This window comes from Centropristis striata, chromosome 2 (assembly GCF_030273125.1).
Source record: "Centropristis striata isolate RG_2023a ecotype Rhode Island chromosome 2, C.striata_1.0, whole genome shotgun sequence".
NCBI classification, from domain to species: domain Eukaryota; kingdom Metazoa; phylum Chordata; class Actinopteri; order Perciformes; family Serranidae; genus Centropristis; species Centropristis striata.
In genome coordinates this window covers 14,513,354-14,529,879 of record NC_081518.1, presented here as the reverse complement: position 1 = coordinate 14,529,879, position 16,526 = coordinate 14,513,354, and the positions used below count along the sequence as shown (strand labels likewise).

At 40.3% G+C, this 16,526-nt stretch overlaps 1 protein-coding gene across 1 annotated transcript; it reads left to right on the top strand.

Annotated features, from left to right (window-relative positions):
• The first annotated feature begins 1,524 nt into the window (after nucleotides 1–1,524).
• On the top strand, nucleotides 1,525–15,550 carry usp8 (ubiquitin specific peptidase 8). Its single transcript, XM_059353715.1, has 19 exons — nucleotides 1,525–1,633; nucleotides 2,879–3,057; nucleotides 5,266–5,410; nucleotides 5,505–5,590; nucleotides 5,697–5,838; nucleotides 6,037–6,079; nucleotides 6,158–6,329; nucleotides 6,549–6,711; nucleotides 7,357–7,498; nucleotides 8,131–8,399; nucleotides 8,514–9,011; nucleotides 10,027–10,101; nucleotides 10,234–10,532; nucleotides 11,163–11,384; nucleotides 11,467–11,677; nucleotides 12,899–13,135; nucleotides 13,419–13,561; nucleotides 13,744–13,876; nucleotides 13,991–15,550. Exons 2-19 carry the CDS (start codon nucleotides 2,954–2,956, stop codon nucleotides 14,147–14,149), a joined length of 3,243 nt encoding a protein of 1,080 aa, XP_059209698.1. The 5' UTR covers nucleotides 1,525–1,633; nucleotides 2,879–2,953; the 3' UTR covers nucleotides 14,150–15,550.
• Nucleotides 15,551–16,526: the final 976 nt, after the last annotated feature.

The window sequence follows — 16,526 nt, the reverse complement described above, 5'->3', positions numbered from 1 at the left end:
CTTATAGTAGTTGTTTATTCATTACCGAAGCATGTATTAATAGGCCTATATGGTTAAAATGGGGTTAATGTGAATAATTGCGTTGCAGGATGATTTAAGCTGTGCCCCTAAATTTTCTGCTCGTGCCCCTAAAAATTTCAAGCTTGGAGCACCTGTGCTTCCAGTAAAACGAGTTAGTCTGGAGCCCTGGTGTGAGGCCTTTTGCATGTCAGAAGCTCATTGTCCCCTAATCCACCCATGCTTATTATATTAAGTCAAGTTCAACACTTCAGTTCAACACTGTACACTATATATAAGCAAGTAGTGCACAAGTACAAGGCGGTACAAAGATATGACTGGATCAATAACAGGACACAGCAATTAAAACACTAATGTACAGGAACACATCTGACTGGGTTTATGAACAATGTATGTTCATGGCACAGAGGGCACACTCGATGAGCAATAAAAATCAGGGCTATTATCATAGACTGTAGGCTATTATACATGAATAAAAGGCCTAGCCAGATTCAAACCTTCGACCCTCTTTCTGTGAGGTGAAAGTGCTTAGAGAGTAGTCAGTGAAACAGAAAATTAGCTCCAGAAGGTGGCAGTAATGCAACACTAGCTACAATTTTTTAAAATCAGAGAAGAAGAAGAAGAAAAAGGGGAGAACAGGAGCAGCAATGGTGGTTCCCAGTCATATTAGCACATTGTCAAAAAGAACATCAGATCATTTAAGCATATATGCAGTGGAGTTATGTGCAATACTAATGGCTGTATTGAGTGGGTGGAGGTCAAGGGGGAAAGAAAGGTAGTAAGTAGTGATTCAGTTTAATCAATATTAACCATTAAAAACAGGACAGCCAAAACACATCAGGAAATATTACATAAATAACATCCGGATTGACACAACAGGGGAGGGAAATAGTGTTCAGGTGGGTTCCAGCTTATCAAGGTTTAATAGGAAATTAAAAAGCAGTCAAAATGGCTAAGGAAGCAGTAAAAAAGAGAAGGTGGAAATGAAAGTAAAATTAACAGAAGCAGAGGGGAAAAGTCTAATCTGGAAAGAAATAATCAATCAGTGGAACCATCATTGGAAGAGGGAGATAAAAGGGAGACATTTATACAAACTGAAAAGTGTAGTAGGGGAGGCAGGGTGTTATGGTGATGATAGATCAGAACAAGTAATAATTATAAGAAGACTAAGAATAGGGTACAGTAGGTTAAAGGACACACTTAATAAAATAGGAAAACATGCAACTGGTCAGTGTAACTGTGGGGAGAGGGAGACAGTAGAACATGTGGTAACAGCGTGTCCTGAGTATGAAAGGGGAGAGGGAAAGGATGATGGTATGAATGCAGAAGGCAGGTACAAGAGGAGAAAACGTCAAAAATATAATAGAAAGTGGGAAATCTAGAGAAGGGATTCTGAGATTTCATGCCACAACTGGACTAATTCAAAGAATATAACAGAAGGAAAGTATGAAAGAAGTTAAATCCAGCAGATGGCGGTAAATGCAACGAAAAGGATGCCAACTGCCAATAAACACCAAAGAAGAAGAAGAAGAAGAAGAAGGGGAGGGCGGAACAAGGAATCAGGAATCAGCTGTCAGAAAAGTAGCTGAAGTGCGAGCAAACGCATCAGAAAGAGGTAATTTTTAAATTAACAGTATCTTCCAAAACAATCAGATAATATATCTGTATCAGCAATACTACTGGAGGATGTGCTGCTGAATGTGATTATACCGTGACTAGCCGCGTTGTAGTTAAATAGCCCACAGTTGCTAAGCTAACGCTTAACTGCGTGAGCTCAGAGCGTAGCTGCTAACGTTAGCTGGCTAACTCAACAAAGCTAAGTTGACGTTTAAATGGCTATCGTAATGTTTTTATATTAGTGTGGTTTGGTTTATGCTCTACGTTGAATGCGAGTTTAGATGTCCGTTAGCTGCCCAGCAGGTATCCAGTGAAGGCTAACGTTAGCCAGTAAACTATTACTTGTTGTTGTCGTCAGTGTTGACATTTCCTGCGCCAGCTAACTAATTTACAACCACAACCTAACTAATGTTGGCTAAGAACAACATCCCGCGATAGCTAAATGTAACTTAACATCCAAATGTCATGTTTACAGCTTAGCGTCGTTTATTGTGATGCCATTTTTAAATGCTCCATGACCGCTAATGACAAGTGAAAACTCACTTTGTTTTTCCCTCTGGGGTCTATGATGGTGCCTTCCTGATCAGATCATGTGACGTTTAACAAAAAACAGACTGAAACAGAACATAGTTTGTTTTGAAGAGTTGCAGCTAACAAGGAAAAAAACATCTATAAATATACATGTTTTTATGGGACTGTTTTGTATATAGATTTATTACATTTCAATTTCACCTTTTTATATGTTCATATTTGGATCCTATGTTTACATTTTCAAGTTCCAAAACAGTTCATTGAGCACATTGTGTTTTTTTTTTATTGTAGTAAGGTAGTAAATAGTATAATTTTTCAACTCAATATGTTGATAAAGTAGGTTAAAGTTAAAATGGATACCAAATATGGGTAAAGTAAACATTTTTTTTGTGGTACATGAAGGGCAAAATCAAAAGTATTCAAAAACGGCCAAAATAGGCTCAGACCCCAGAGGGTTAACATCCAAATGTCATGTTTACAGCTTAGCGCCGTTTATTGTGGCCATTTTTAAATGCTTCATGACCGCTAATGACAAGTGAAAACTCACTTTATTTAATTTAACTCTCATTTCACTGAGCCTAATAATATTGGAAGCTAACAGCAACTTAGCTAATGCTGTTCTTATCTAACAACAAATGTGGAACAGGACTAGTTGAATGTTTTAGAGGCAGCTATTGTTTACTTTATTTTGCTCTCACAAACATGTTTCCAGAGATGTTCAGAGCTTGTGTACAACAGCACTGACTGGTTGCCTGCCTGTGAGCTCTGACTGAACACACCCGTGAAGATGCCTGCAGTTTCCACTGAGGTCAAAGAGCTGTATCTGTCCTCATCTCTGGGCGAGCTCAATAAAAAGGCGGAAATTAAGCCAGACAAAACGAGCACCAGAAGGTAAGGTTAGGCTTTATGTTTACTGGCTAAGGATTGGAAATGAGAACTGTTTTCAAATCAACCAATTTACTCAAAGTTGTGTGCCCTTTGAGCCTATACATTACTCTTATCACTGCTGCCATGTTTTTGAGATAGATTTATTAGGGCCTCGGGGCAATCGCACCGAGCACTATTGTTATACTGTGGATTTCTTCTTATTCCTCTTCCGGACGCAATTTTCGTCCCGCTACAAATTATATATCAAAACGTGCGGTTTGATCGGGATCGGTGTGCTATTACTTTTCTCTACGGAATATGAATTTTTCGCGACGTAAGTCGCGAAAAACTGCCCAAAATTTTGCATTGAAATGAATGGGACGGCCGAAAGAAAATGAGCAAAAAAGAACATTAATTGAAGATTTTCAGACATCTACTTCTCCGGCATAATTTCACCTAGGGACTCCATTTAAACTTTAAACAGTAGACACAAGTCTTGTGTATTGGTGTATTACTTTGCGTTTCGATAGGTCATATAGTTTTTTATCAATCCCTGTTCAATGACCATGATCATTTTTGGAGAAATTCTGAGATTATAATGGGTGTGTATTGCACGGAATGTTCGTGTCAGAGTGTGTGATGTCATCGCTCAGAGTGTAGAGGGAGAGGTAAAACTGTCAAAAAATAAATTTGAAAACTGCGCTCCAGGCCGCAAATTCCACTCTACAGAAATAATTTATACATAGAAATGTAGGAAAATTTGTCTTCTCACTCACAATCCTCTGGTAAAGCTGTCAGAGTTATAATTTGGGCGTACGACGCAAAGATGCGCCACCAAAACCACCAACAGCCTCATTGGGTCCCATATTAAAAAAGCAGGAAGATTTCGGAAAAAGTGAGATTTAACTGTTTTTTTAGATCGCTCTAACAAATCTATTTTTTCATTTTTCTTAAAAAAAAAAACATATGTAGAGGTTCAGGAAGAACTCAGGACGCTCAAAGTGAAGTCGGATCAATGATAGGTATTATGGTTTTGCCAAAAATGCTTTCTGTTCGAGGCCAGAAATTTCACTCTGCCCACCTCTGGCTGCTTTCACTCTGCCAGAAGATTCCACAGCTGTTAATTCCGTTGATTGCTCTGCTCTGATTGGTCGACCCCACGCTTTGATGTTTTGATGTGATTACAGTTACAGATACACGCACGCACACACACACACACTGGTCATTTAATGTAATAACAGTTAAAGATACACGCACGCACACACACATTGGTCATTTAATGTAATAACAGTTAAAGATACACGCACGCACACACACAATGGTCATTTAATGTAATATCAGTTAAAGGTACACGCACACACACACACACACACACACTGGTCATTTAATGTAATAACAGTTAAAGATACACGCACGCACACACACTGGTCATTTAATGTAATAACAGTTAAAGATACACGCACGCACACACACACTGGTCATTTAATGTAATATCAGTTAAAGATACACGCACGCACACACACACACTGGTCATTTAATGTAATAACAGTTAAAGATACACGCACGCACACACACACTGGTCATTTAATGTAATATCAGTAAAAGATACACGCACACACACACACGCACACACTGGTCATTTAATGTCATAACAGTTAAAGATACACGCACGCACACACACACTGGTCATTTAATGTAATAACAGTTAAAGATACACGCACGCACACACACACACTGGTCATTTAATGTAATAACAGTTAAAGATACACGCACACACACACATACACACATATATGCGCGCGTAAGCGCGCACACTCCTCCAGATACAAATGTTTCACACACACACATTTTGAGGTTAAAGGGCATAGGTTGCTGTATAAATAAATACTTGAAGAGGAATAGTATCATAACATTACTAGTATTAATTGTTTGAAATCTCTGAAGAATCTCATCATAGTGTACACACACCGGCAGTAGCCCCCATGGCCCTTTCAAAATTTCCCCCAGAGGAAATTTTCTAGTTATTATTATTACACAGAGAAACTATCTCTAAGTGAGGGGGGAGAGATAGGGTTAACATGCTAAGAAAAGGTTTCAGTCAAATTTAAAACAAGGATAGTGCAGTCATAGTTATGAAAGAAAAACATACTTTCTTAACTATGACTGCACTATCCTTGTTTTAAATTTGACTGAAACCTTTTTTTTTCTTTCTTTTTTTTAATTGTGTTGCAGCTATGTTCAGAGTGCCTGCAAAATCTTCAAGGCGGCAGAGGAGTGTCGTCTGGACAGAGATGAGGAGAAAGCTTATGTATTGTACATGAAGTATTTAACAGTACATGACATCATCAAGAAAAGACCAGACTTCAAGCAGCAACTGGTACGGTGAATAATTGAAAAGAGACTTGGGGAAATGTATCAAGAATTGAAGTTCGTTATTTCTGTGTAACTCTTCTCTTTTCTAATTTAAAAAGGAGTATTATTTGACCATGCTTGGGCCAAACAGCTTTAAGAAAGCCATTGAAGAAGCAGAGAAGCTCTCTGAAAGCCTTAAACTCAGGTTAGAAATGTTGGTTGTCTTAGTTGATTGTACATGCCAAATTAATAAATAAGCTCCAAAAATATTTGAACCTATTTAACTCAGTAAATCTTTACATTTTAAACAGGTATGAGGAAGTTGAGGTTCGAAAAAAACTTGAGGAGAAGGAGAGACAAGAGGAGAAGAAAAGGAGGGAGGAAATAACAGAGAAAGATGCTGGTCGAAGCTCTCCGAAAGTGTCCTCAGCAAACAAGAAGGACAGCAAAAAGGTAGAGATGTGCTGTCATGGTATCTGCATGCTGAACATGGTTTGGGTGAATCTACGCTCCATGATTTGACAGTTTTACATCTGAATTGCATCATACCAGTAAAAACAGCAACATTATTAGCTTAATTAGAAAGTAAATGATTGGAAAAAGGTATTTTCTAGAGTTAATAACAAGGTGATTGTTGTGTCTGTGTGTCAGGTAAAAGGAGAGCAGAATGAACTCAAGAATGCAACCTCAAAAGGTAAGCAGAATAACACAAAACAAGGTCATCATTCCAGCTTTGAAATGTTTTTTATTGATTTAATGACTGTCTTGATAGCTGTGGTGCCAGCTGGTGGGATCTGTGCAGAGAAGCTTTTCAAAATGATGAAGGACCAGACAATTACAATAATTGTCATGGATGCCCGGAGCCAAAATGACTTTGAGGAGTCTCACATTCAGGTCCCAGGACAGACCTGCGTCAGCGTGCCTGAGGAGGCTATTAGCCCAGGGTGAGAAAGGGGTTTGGACACCAGGCTTTACACCTGATGGATTTTGTTTGACACTCTATGTGTATTTTGTAAACTGTTTTGGGGTGAAAATATGAATTAATCTAGTATCTTTTTTGTGTTTGTTAACTTGTTTGTCTGTTTCCTTCATTTGTTGCATTAATTATCAAACAATGAGAGAAAAAGTCTTAATTCCTGAACCTGACCTCTTATTATTTTCAGAATCACTGTGAATCAGATTGAGATGAAGCTGCCAGAGGTGTCAAAAGACCATTGGAGGCAGCGGGGATTCGTGGATTATATTGTCCTGTTGGACTGGTTCAGTTCTGTCACTGACCTTAAACTGGGCACCACCCTGGGGAGCCTCAAAGATGCCCTCTTTAAGGTAAGTGTGTGTGTGTGTTTCTGTGTGGGGCTTGGCATTTGTGCATGCAGTTCTGAGGGTGTTTTCAAATCTGTGCTTTTAGTTTTCCCCCTTCATTTAATTTGGGGGCAGGTGTGAGCACATTAATCACACTCTGGTAAGGACCAATACAATCACATTGAGACCACTTGGAGACCCTAGGAGATGGTCTTGGTCTGGTTGGTCACACAAACTGTAGCCGACCCAGTTACCAGACATACTCTGCAAGTTTGAGCTGAACCGCTCCTACAGGTTTGCTTTGCATTGTGGAATGTGGCAGAGTGTGCATACTGTACCAGATTGTGTAGTAGAAGTAAAGGTTAGCTGAACAATTGCATAGCAATGATTCCTACACAGAAATATGCACCAATTAAAAAGGCTGGATCTTCTTCCTGTATTTACTGTATTACTCTTGCTCCCCCTGAACATACTCATATGGTTTGCAGTCATACATTTTGGCTCACTTGGATTTCCTATGTGTAAAGAAACCAAACCAAAGGGGGGAAATGCTCTCAGTTTACAAATTAATCAAATGATGCAAACCAGTGCAAACAAAAATGCCCCTAGAGTGTGAATAACAGCAGAACTTTCCTATGAGGTACAATAATGTGTTTGTACTTTCCTCAGTGGGACAGCATCACCATCCTGCGTAGTGAGCCGCTGGTGTTGGAGGGAGGCTACGAGAACTGGCTGTTGTTTTACCCCATGTACACAACCAACGCTAAAGTTCGCCCCCCTAGACAGAATCTCATCAGCTCCCTCCCGCAGTGTGAGTATTAACAGCACAGCATGCATGTTACAGCTTTGGTTCTTTGTATTTTTAAGGCCATATAGTTTAATTTGGTAATGTGTTTGTGTTAATGCAATGGCTGTTATTCTATTTAAATAAAATATATCAGCTGATTAATACATTTGTCAAACAAAGTGGGCTTAATTCTGTCACTGATTTGAATCAAAATGGCCTACTTTGGTGATTTCTCATTTCATATTCATCTCAAAATCTTTTGCTTAGCCTTGCATGCCATGTCATAATTGTGATTTGATCCTACCTGCAAACGGTTACTAGCTTTTATTTATTAAAGTGGAGAGCTGTTTCTTAAAAATACATACACTAGTTCCCAAAAAACACATTTTTAATGGCTTACTTAACTTGGCTTGTAAATGTTTTCCCTATATAATATAATGCCCATAATGACCTGTTCATCCAGCTCACAACCTGCATTCTTTACTGGTTGCTGTGTAAAGGCTTGTGTACAGTGAGATAAGGATGGAAATAAAATAAAAATATATCCTTTTTAAAAAAAAAAAATTATAATAATCTTGTAATACTCATCAAGTGTAGCTGGGCTGTTTAGTATAATGTTTCTTAAATGAATGTACCTTCTTTGATGTTTTGAACAGTGAACTTTAGCTATCCATCCCTAGAGGAACCAAAGCCTCCAACCCCACCTCAACCAGAGCCTCAGGTTTCACCCGAGGCTCAGGAACCCTCAGTTCCTGTGCTGGTGAACGGGGTTGCACCAGCAGAACCCCCCACATCTAAAACCTCCATAGTTGCTGACAAGCTGCCAGACGCTGTTGATTCCCCCGTCACCGGCCCCACTAATTCTGGGCAAGACCTCAGTCAGAAGGCCAGCCAGTCACCTGCAACAGCCAAGGCTTTCCCACAGGTATTGTCTCTACCTTGATAAATGTTAAAGTTTAGCAGAGTAAAAAAAAAAAGGACTTAAGTGTGTCTAAACATCACTCATGTTTTGTGTTATCTTTCTCTCCCCCTGTCCCAGTTCGACCGCACCAAGAAACCCTCTGTCCGGGTGACGAACGAGCCGAAGCCCAGTCAGAACGGGTCAGCCAAGGACTCCACGCAGAACGGCCCATTTGTCCCTGACCGCTCAGTCAAACCACCCCTCACCTCTAGCTCTTCTCTGTCTAAAGAAGAGCAAAGCCAGATACACTCTGAGGCGGTGGCAGTGATGGAGAAGGCGAAGCAAGAGCAAGAGAAACGCAACCAGGAGCGGCGTGCAGAGGAGGGGAAACGGGAAAAGGAACAGAAGGAAAGGCTAGAAAAGGATCAAAGTGAGAAGAGGAAGAAGGATGACGAAGAAAATGGACCTCAGGAGAAAAAGAAACTGGAGAGGCAGAAGGCAGAAGAAGAGGAAGATAAAGAGAACAGGGTGTGGGATGAGAGAGAGAGGAGGGGAAAGGATCAGACCTCTGAAGCTCCCTCGAAGAGTATGTCTCTGGACTCGCCTGCTCCCAACCATATTGTCAGTGAGATTAAGGTGAGTCCTGTTTTCTTTCAGCGTTAATCACCGCTACAGTTAGATGTTTAATTTCACCCGTGTCTGTGGGAAAGTGCGTAACGAAAACAAATGTTGAAGGCCACCAGACTCCAACGCAATCAGAAAAGTCCTCCTTGAACAACACAACATGGATCAGATGCTACCCTTAGAATCCCTTAAAGCCTAGTGTCTTACATATGTGGTTAAAAGAAAAGCTTTAAAATCACTTTTTTTTTAAACTTACAATTTAGACAGTGAGACCACAAATCTGCGTGTCCATACACTTCATAAACACACACCCATTGATCTGATGTGATGAAATGAAATGAAAGCTTTAGAGCTCTCTTTGGCTCCTGGAAAACCTAGTCGTAAAGTAAAGAATGAAGCCCAAAAAGACAGTTATTTTAAAAAACATCTATTAAGATAATGCGCTTTTATGCAGCTGCTGACTCATACCGGTATATGTTATGGGTCTACATAATGCATATTTAATCCACATTTGACCCAGAGTCTGCAGGCTATCTAATACTGTGGCTCCACATACTTCTAAACTGTATAGTTCCCCAAAATTACATTGTGGAAGTACAAATTAGTTTCACTTTCAGTTCTCTCTGTATGTTTGCTCTCTCAGGCTCACTCCCTTGCCTCCCTCACATTTCAACCTGCGTCACTGTCAGTGGAGTATGTGACAGACCCAAATCATAGACCATGTGATTGCAAGAACTACCTATTTGATTTAAGTCTGTTAAGAAGAAATATGAGAAACACAGTAGTGTTTTGGACTTTCTCATATTTGTCTAGTTTAAAAAGATTCCAGCAGTTATCTTTTCTTCTTCACAAAAAACAAGGATGTTTGGTATATGAGTCATGCAGTCTTATGCTTGAACAATTCCAGACATGTCTGTGACATTGGGCTTCAGAAAAATACATGATTCCTTTTACTGTCACCATGAAACTCCTATGTGATTATTTTTGTTGAGAACTTTTAAGTGAAGTAGGTGTGTTTATCCAACAGAGGGAGCCCCTGACCCGGGCAAGGAGTGAGGAGATGGGTCGGAGTGTGCCAGGCCTTCCAGTCGGTTGGATGAAGGTACCAGATGTTTAAATCTGAAAATTAAAATGACATATATTTTAATTAGAAATAATTATTTGCTTATGCCTGATTGTCCCTTTCAGCCTAATGTTCTATTTTCTTTTCGTCTTCACCCCTCCATTTTTTTAGTTCCTTGACACTGTGACTGGGACCTACCGATACTACCATTCTCCAACCAACCGTGTCCACCTGTACCCTCCTGAGGTCACTGTTCCCCAGACTCCACCCTCTACACCGCCAACCGCTAAACAGAAACCACCACGACCAGCTGAGCCTGACACCAACCATGAACGAGAGCGGGAACAGTCAAAGCTGAAACGCTCCTACTCCTCCCCTGATATCAGCCAAGAACTGAGAGAAGAGGCCCAGAAGAAGACCATTGCTGCGACCACTGCTGCTGTCACACCCACCATCAACAGAGAGACCAAGTAAGGCACAGAAACCCAGTCAATTCCAGATTACAGGTTGCATTCAAGCAACTGTTTAAAGTGAACAGTGTCCCGCATTTAGCATCTGTAAGGACGCATTTTAACTCCCAACACTTGGTCAGTGGTCCTTAGCTTCGAAATATAAATATTCCAAATATTCCGCCCGTTACGTTCATCAAGGCATTTAAAAATAATCATTCATGTTCACCGGAAATGTACAATTATGTTTAGGCAACAAAACTACTTGATTGTTGTTTACAATAACTAGCTCCGTCTGTAACTACTGAACGTGTTGATGTAGGTGACATAAAACATGATGTATCATTGTACAGGTTACAGGTTAATTTATATAGATTTTTAGTTTCAAAAGGGATGTGAGCACCAATCACCTGGGCCAAAATCCAGGGTTTTTTTCTCCCACATTCATTATAGTTGTTAGTTGATCTGAGCGTCTAATAATGGCATCGGTATTGAGTTGGGAGTTAAAATGGGCTGTTTATTATCACAATCTAGCTACACTTTATTCCTTTGTCTAGATTACACATAAATGTATTTACACTATATTTCCTTTAGTCTTACCACTGCAGAAGCTCTCCTGGTATTCTCTCATTGTGCTCCTCTGCCCTGCAGACCTTCCAGTACTAAAGTTTATTCTGAAGTGGAGATCGTGCGGCCATCAGCTGCCAAAATTCGCAACCTGAACCCAACATTTGGAGGTCTGGGTGCATCACTGACTGGCCTTCGTAACATGGGCAACACATGCTACATGAACTCCATCTTGCAGTGTCTGTGTAACACTCCTGCCATGGCTGAGTACTTCAACAAGAATTTCTACTTGGAGGACATCAACAGGTCAGGGTCAAGATAAAGGACGAACCATATAGAATCATGTGCAAGGGAAAAATGTAACATCTCTGCTCTTTTCCTCTGCCAGGTACAACATCCTCGGCCATAAAGGGGAGGTGGCAGAGGAGTTTGGTGTGATTATGAAGGCCCTGTGGGCCGGTCTGTACAAGTGCATCAGTCCACGGGACTTCAAGATCACCATAGGCAAGATCAATGACCAGTTTGCTGGCTATGACCAGCAGGACTCCCAGGAGCTGCTGCTGTTCCTCATGGATGGGCTCCATGAGGACCTCAATAAGGTAGCACACACACTTCTTTCATGCAACATTCAGGACATAATCATTAGTGTGGCATACAAGATTTCAGTATCTGCTAGGAGAAACATTTACATCTAAATGTGCTCACCCTGAATTAAATATTGAGTGAATAAATAAGTAATTTATTCATTTTAACCATGGCTTTCAATGGCTTGTCTTCTACTACCCCTGTATGTTGTTGCACATTTGCCTGTTAACAATTAAAACGTAGTCTTTTATCATTTTCCTTCTTTCTGTTTTTTTTCACCTGGTTTCATTTTGATGACAAATTAGAGAGTAAGTAAATAGCTGTGTGTCCTTGGTCCTTCTGCAGCAGTGTGAGTGTGGCGTGCCTGCATCTGTCTGGTCTGATGCTCTGTCACAACCTCTGTGCATGTAGACCCAAGACATGCCTCATTGCCTGTATTGACTGATTTTAACTGGCTTCATGTGCATTTGAATGGGGGAAGGGATAGGTGAATTGGTAAAAAGACAGAAAAAGGTAATTTTTCATAGCTTGATTAAGATTTATCTATTTTTAGATGTGGTACATTTTACGAAACCTGATTGTTTTTTCAAAGACATTTTCTTGTGAAGGCCACAGGCTGTCAGAGATGGCGCTTAGAAGAACAGGCAGGTTTGAGATAATGTGACAACTGTCTCCACCTGGGGTTGAGTTGAAGTAATACAGTCACCTCATCAAGCTTTTCACTCTTTCAAATTTTTTGAAGATGAGGTGCCAATTAGTTGCAAAATTGCAAAAGCTGATGACGTGCATCTCTCATGAAACACTCCATCTCATCACATCCCTTTTGTGTGATGTTCAGACTCGTCTGCCATCAGGCCAGCCCTGTCCCAGTCCACTTTGTTTCTCCAGGCTAATTGATAAATCAGTCAGTCTAATTAATGTGATATTAATTAGAAAGTTTTAACCTGCCTCTCATGTCTTCCTACCTATCATAATGAGAGTGATCTGGCTGAACTGCATGCTAATGAAGCGAGAGAAGTGTTGAATACAAAGTTTATTACTTGGACATTCAGTCTGCAGTTCTCATTAAGTTCTGTTTTTTAATTTTTTTTAGAGAGCTAGATGCAATAATGTAATTATGTAGTTATACTTATGTAATGTAGTCATGTATCTGCCGTGATGGCAGGTTTTGCGAACACCTAAAGCTTCACTTGCTCTTGTGTACCAATATGTTGTTTTTCCGTCACTGGTTTCAGGCGGACAACAGGAAGCGGTACAAGGAGGAGGAAAACGACCATCTGGATGATCAGACGGCAGCCGACTTGGCCTGGAGTAAACACAAGCTGCTGAACGAGTCTATCATTGTAGCTCTGTTCCAGGGGCAGTTCAAGTCCACTGTGCAGTGTCTGACCTGCCATCGCAAGTCACGGACATTTGAGACCTTTATGTACCTGTCACTGCCTCTGGCCTCCACCAGCAAGTGCTCCCTGCAGGTCAGTCACACATTAAATGTGCATCAAAGCGTAGGGTTTTAACAGTGTGTACTAGGATTTAAGCTTTTCATAAATCAGTCTGTCTTCTTGATTTAGGCACATAGCCACTTAAAGGAACACATACATAGTAGTTGTTGAGGGTTTTGAAAAACAATTTGCATAACTAGATTGAATATGGGAACAGCAGAGCCCACATTTAATTGAACATTTACAGACTATTTTCACAGGTTCAGTGTGTACTGTTGAGGTTCAGAGTTCAGATATGTTTTCTGCTTCTCTGCAGGACTGTCTGAGGCTGTTCTCCAAGGAAGAGAAGCTGACCGACAACAACAAGGTGTTCTGCAGACACTGCAAAGCCCACAGAGACTCCACCAAGAAACTGGAGATCTGGAAGGTCCCACCTATTCTCCTGGTGCACTTAAAACGGTCTGTAGTCTTGTAATGATTTGTCACTGTCAACTAATGAGCAAATCATTTTTTTAATTAAGTCAAAGTAAATGTATGCTTTCACTGTTTGGGGAAATACGATAACATTCTATTTTCTTAGATATATATTTGGCATTATTTTTAATTTCTCTTTATTTCTGTAATGCTTGTCATTTCTGCAGGTTCTCCTATGAGGGTAGATGGAAGCAAAAGCTGCAGACGTCTGTAGATTTCCCTCTAGATTGTCTGGACCTGGCCCAGTATGTCATTGGACCCAAACAGAGCCTGAAGAGATACAACCTTTTTGGACTTTCTGTAAGTTTCAGTGAAGTTACAGGGGTAGTTTAGATTAGTTTAAGGGGTTGTATGAGGTAGCAATTAAACACAACACTTAACATGAAGCTTAACCTCCTTCTTGTTCCCCAACAGAACCACTATGGGGGTTTAGATGGCGGCCATTACACAGCCTACTGTAAGAACGCCCGCAAACAGCGATGGTACAAGTTTGATGACCACGAAGTGACAGAAATCTCTGCCTCCTCGGTCAAATCCTCTGCAGCCTACATCCTGTTTTACTCCAGCCTGTGATGGAGCCGATGGACTCAAAGAGAAAACACTACAGCAGAGCAGCAACGCTCAAGCCTAGAGGTTGTTTTTTTTTCCTTTTTAAAATCACAGCTCTGAGGACCTGGTGCACCTAGTCACGGGTTAACTAGTCTCGTATGTGCACGCGAGGGCGCACTCGAGCGAGTGTCGGCAAAGAGCTCCCGTCTGCCGCAGATCGGAGAAAGGTGCAGGCACACTGTGCAATGCTTCAGCTACTAGAGGACCCTATACCTGTTAAAACTGTTCATATTACTGATCATCTAGTGACTAAACAGACCTTTTACTCTGACTTGTTGATGGTGGCGTTGTAGGGCGGACAGCTGGTTCAGATGCTCTTCACTCTCATTTCTGTCGCACTCTGTGGATGGCCATATCGCAGAACTGATCAGCTTTCTTGTACTGTGGGTTAACAGTTAGACGGCATGTACATACTTACCAATGCTGATGTTGCACATACAGAAATGTAAATACTGGAGGGTGAGGTGTTAATCTGTTAAGTGACCAAATTATTATTATTTTTCTTTTTCTTGAAAGTAGCAGCCATCATAGTATCACCATATTCATAAAGACAAACTGTGTGATTTAGGGGTTTAACTTGATAGCCTTCTGGTGTTTAACATGATCTTAAAGGGGATGGAAGAAACTGTGAGTATTGGCATTCTTCTAAACAGAGGAGGGGAATTGTGATTGTTGCTTGTTCATATTAGCCACATTGTTGCACTTACACAATATGCAATCAGTTTAAGTTGTTTATGAGGATCACGTTGTTTAACAGCAGACAATAATACTCGACACAGAATGCTTTAAAATGATGCTCAGAGCTTGTCTGTCTTGCTCGGTCCAGGCAGTGACAGAACCTGCTTCTATAAAGTTTGTTGTAGAATTTATTCTCTGTTAAACATACTTAACTTTTTACATTATTATATTTAAACAAATTACTTAGAGGAAAAATTACTGGGATAACTTTTTCGGCTTATACCAGTTACTGCTGGTTTCACGGAGGCTGGAGTTTATCTGATTCATTTTATTTCTGTGCTCAGTACTGACCCGAGAGAATATGAAGACATGAGGAATTGACCTTATTCACTTAGGCGAGTGCGTTAGCATCAACATTTGCTGCCTGATTAACTGACCGACTGACTGATGAGAGAAAGCACAAAGTATACTATGTTTCTTCTGAAAGGACCAGAGATCTGAGGTGGCAGGTTTCGACTTCCTGAGTAAAGTGTTATTGCCTGGCATGAGATCATAATCTGTTTTTCTTTTTACTTGTACATGTTGATTTTATTTCTTAATGCTCTTAAAAACAATTTGTTTCAGATATAACGATTATATTAACCTCAAACAACTCATATGACTATTTATTAAAACTGCTTCAAATTATGTTTGTGTCTGAATAACTGTTTCAGGATCAGACTGAATGAAACCCTGCCTGTTTATTTTCCAGTGTCTTCATTCATGAGGTAATAAGAAAATATGACGCGGGTTTAGCTGGAAAAGGAGGACAGCACACAGGGTTGTTGGTTTCATCATTTCCTTTCTTTCTTTGTTATTTCGACAGCATGTTGCGCAACAGTAACGCCCAATGTTTCAGCCTGTGTGTCTGCTTAACATCTTATGGCAACATCTTGTTGTAAAATAAATGCATCAGACCAGCCAAATGAACAAATTTTAAAAAAGCAATACAATATATAACAAATCACATCAACATTTAAATGAACAGTTCAACTTTACTTGTAAGGAAACCAAGTCGAATTCTTTATTTCAGCCAATATGGTGATAGAGTGTTATCTTCTGCACCCAGACTGCTTCAGGGTTCAACAACAGCAACAGGTCCAGATTGCCAAGGAAGTTGAATCTCAGTCCCTGCAGGTTGTTGTGCTCAGAGTCCGTGAATCTTCGGCTTATGAAAGGGCTTGCGGCTGTAGAGCAGCACGTAGGCGTTTGGAGACTGCACAAAGGTGTCCTGTACCTCTCTGACCGCTGAGTCGTCAAAGCAGTGCCAGGTCCGAGTCAGGGCGTTGTGGCACAGCGCTGTGTAGTGACCCATGTTCAGGTGACCTGTATGGTTCTAGAGAACGAAAGGGTTAATTATATCATCCTCTGGTTTAATTAAGTCTTCATTGCCACTTTGGACCATCCTCCCAAAAGTTAATTTCAAAGCGCATCACTCAGTGACTTAGATGTGACTTATAATGCTTTAATATGTAAAAATTTAGGGGGAACGACGCAGTACATAAACTTAAAAAAATCACAAAACCCAAACTGTTGCGTTATAAAAAAATTTAAAAAAATTAAAACCCTTTAACAATTTTTTTTTCTTTTTTCTTTTCTTTTTTTTTTTTACATGTATTCATCT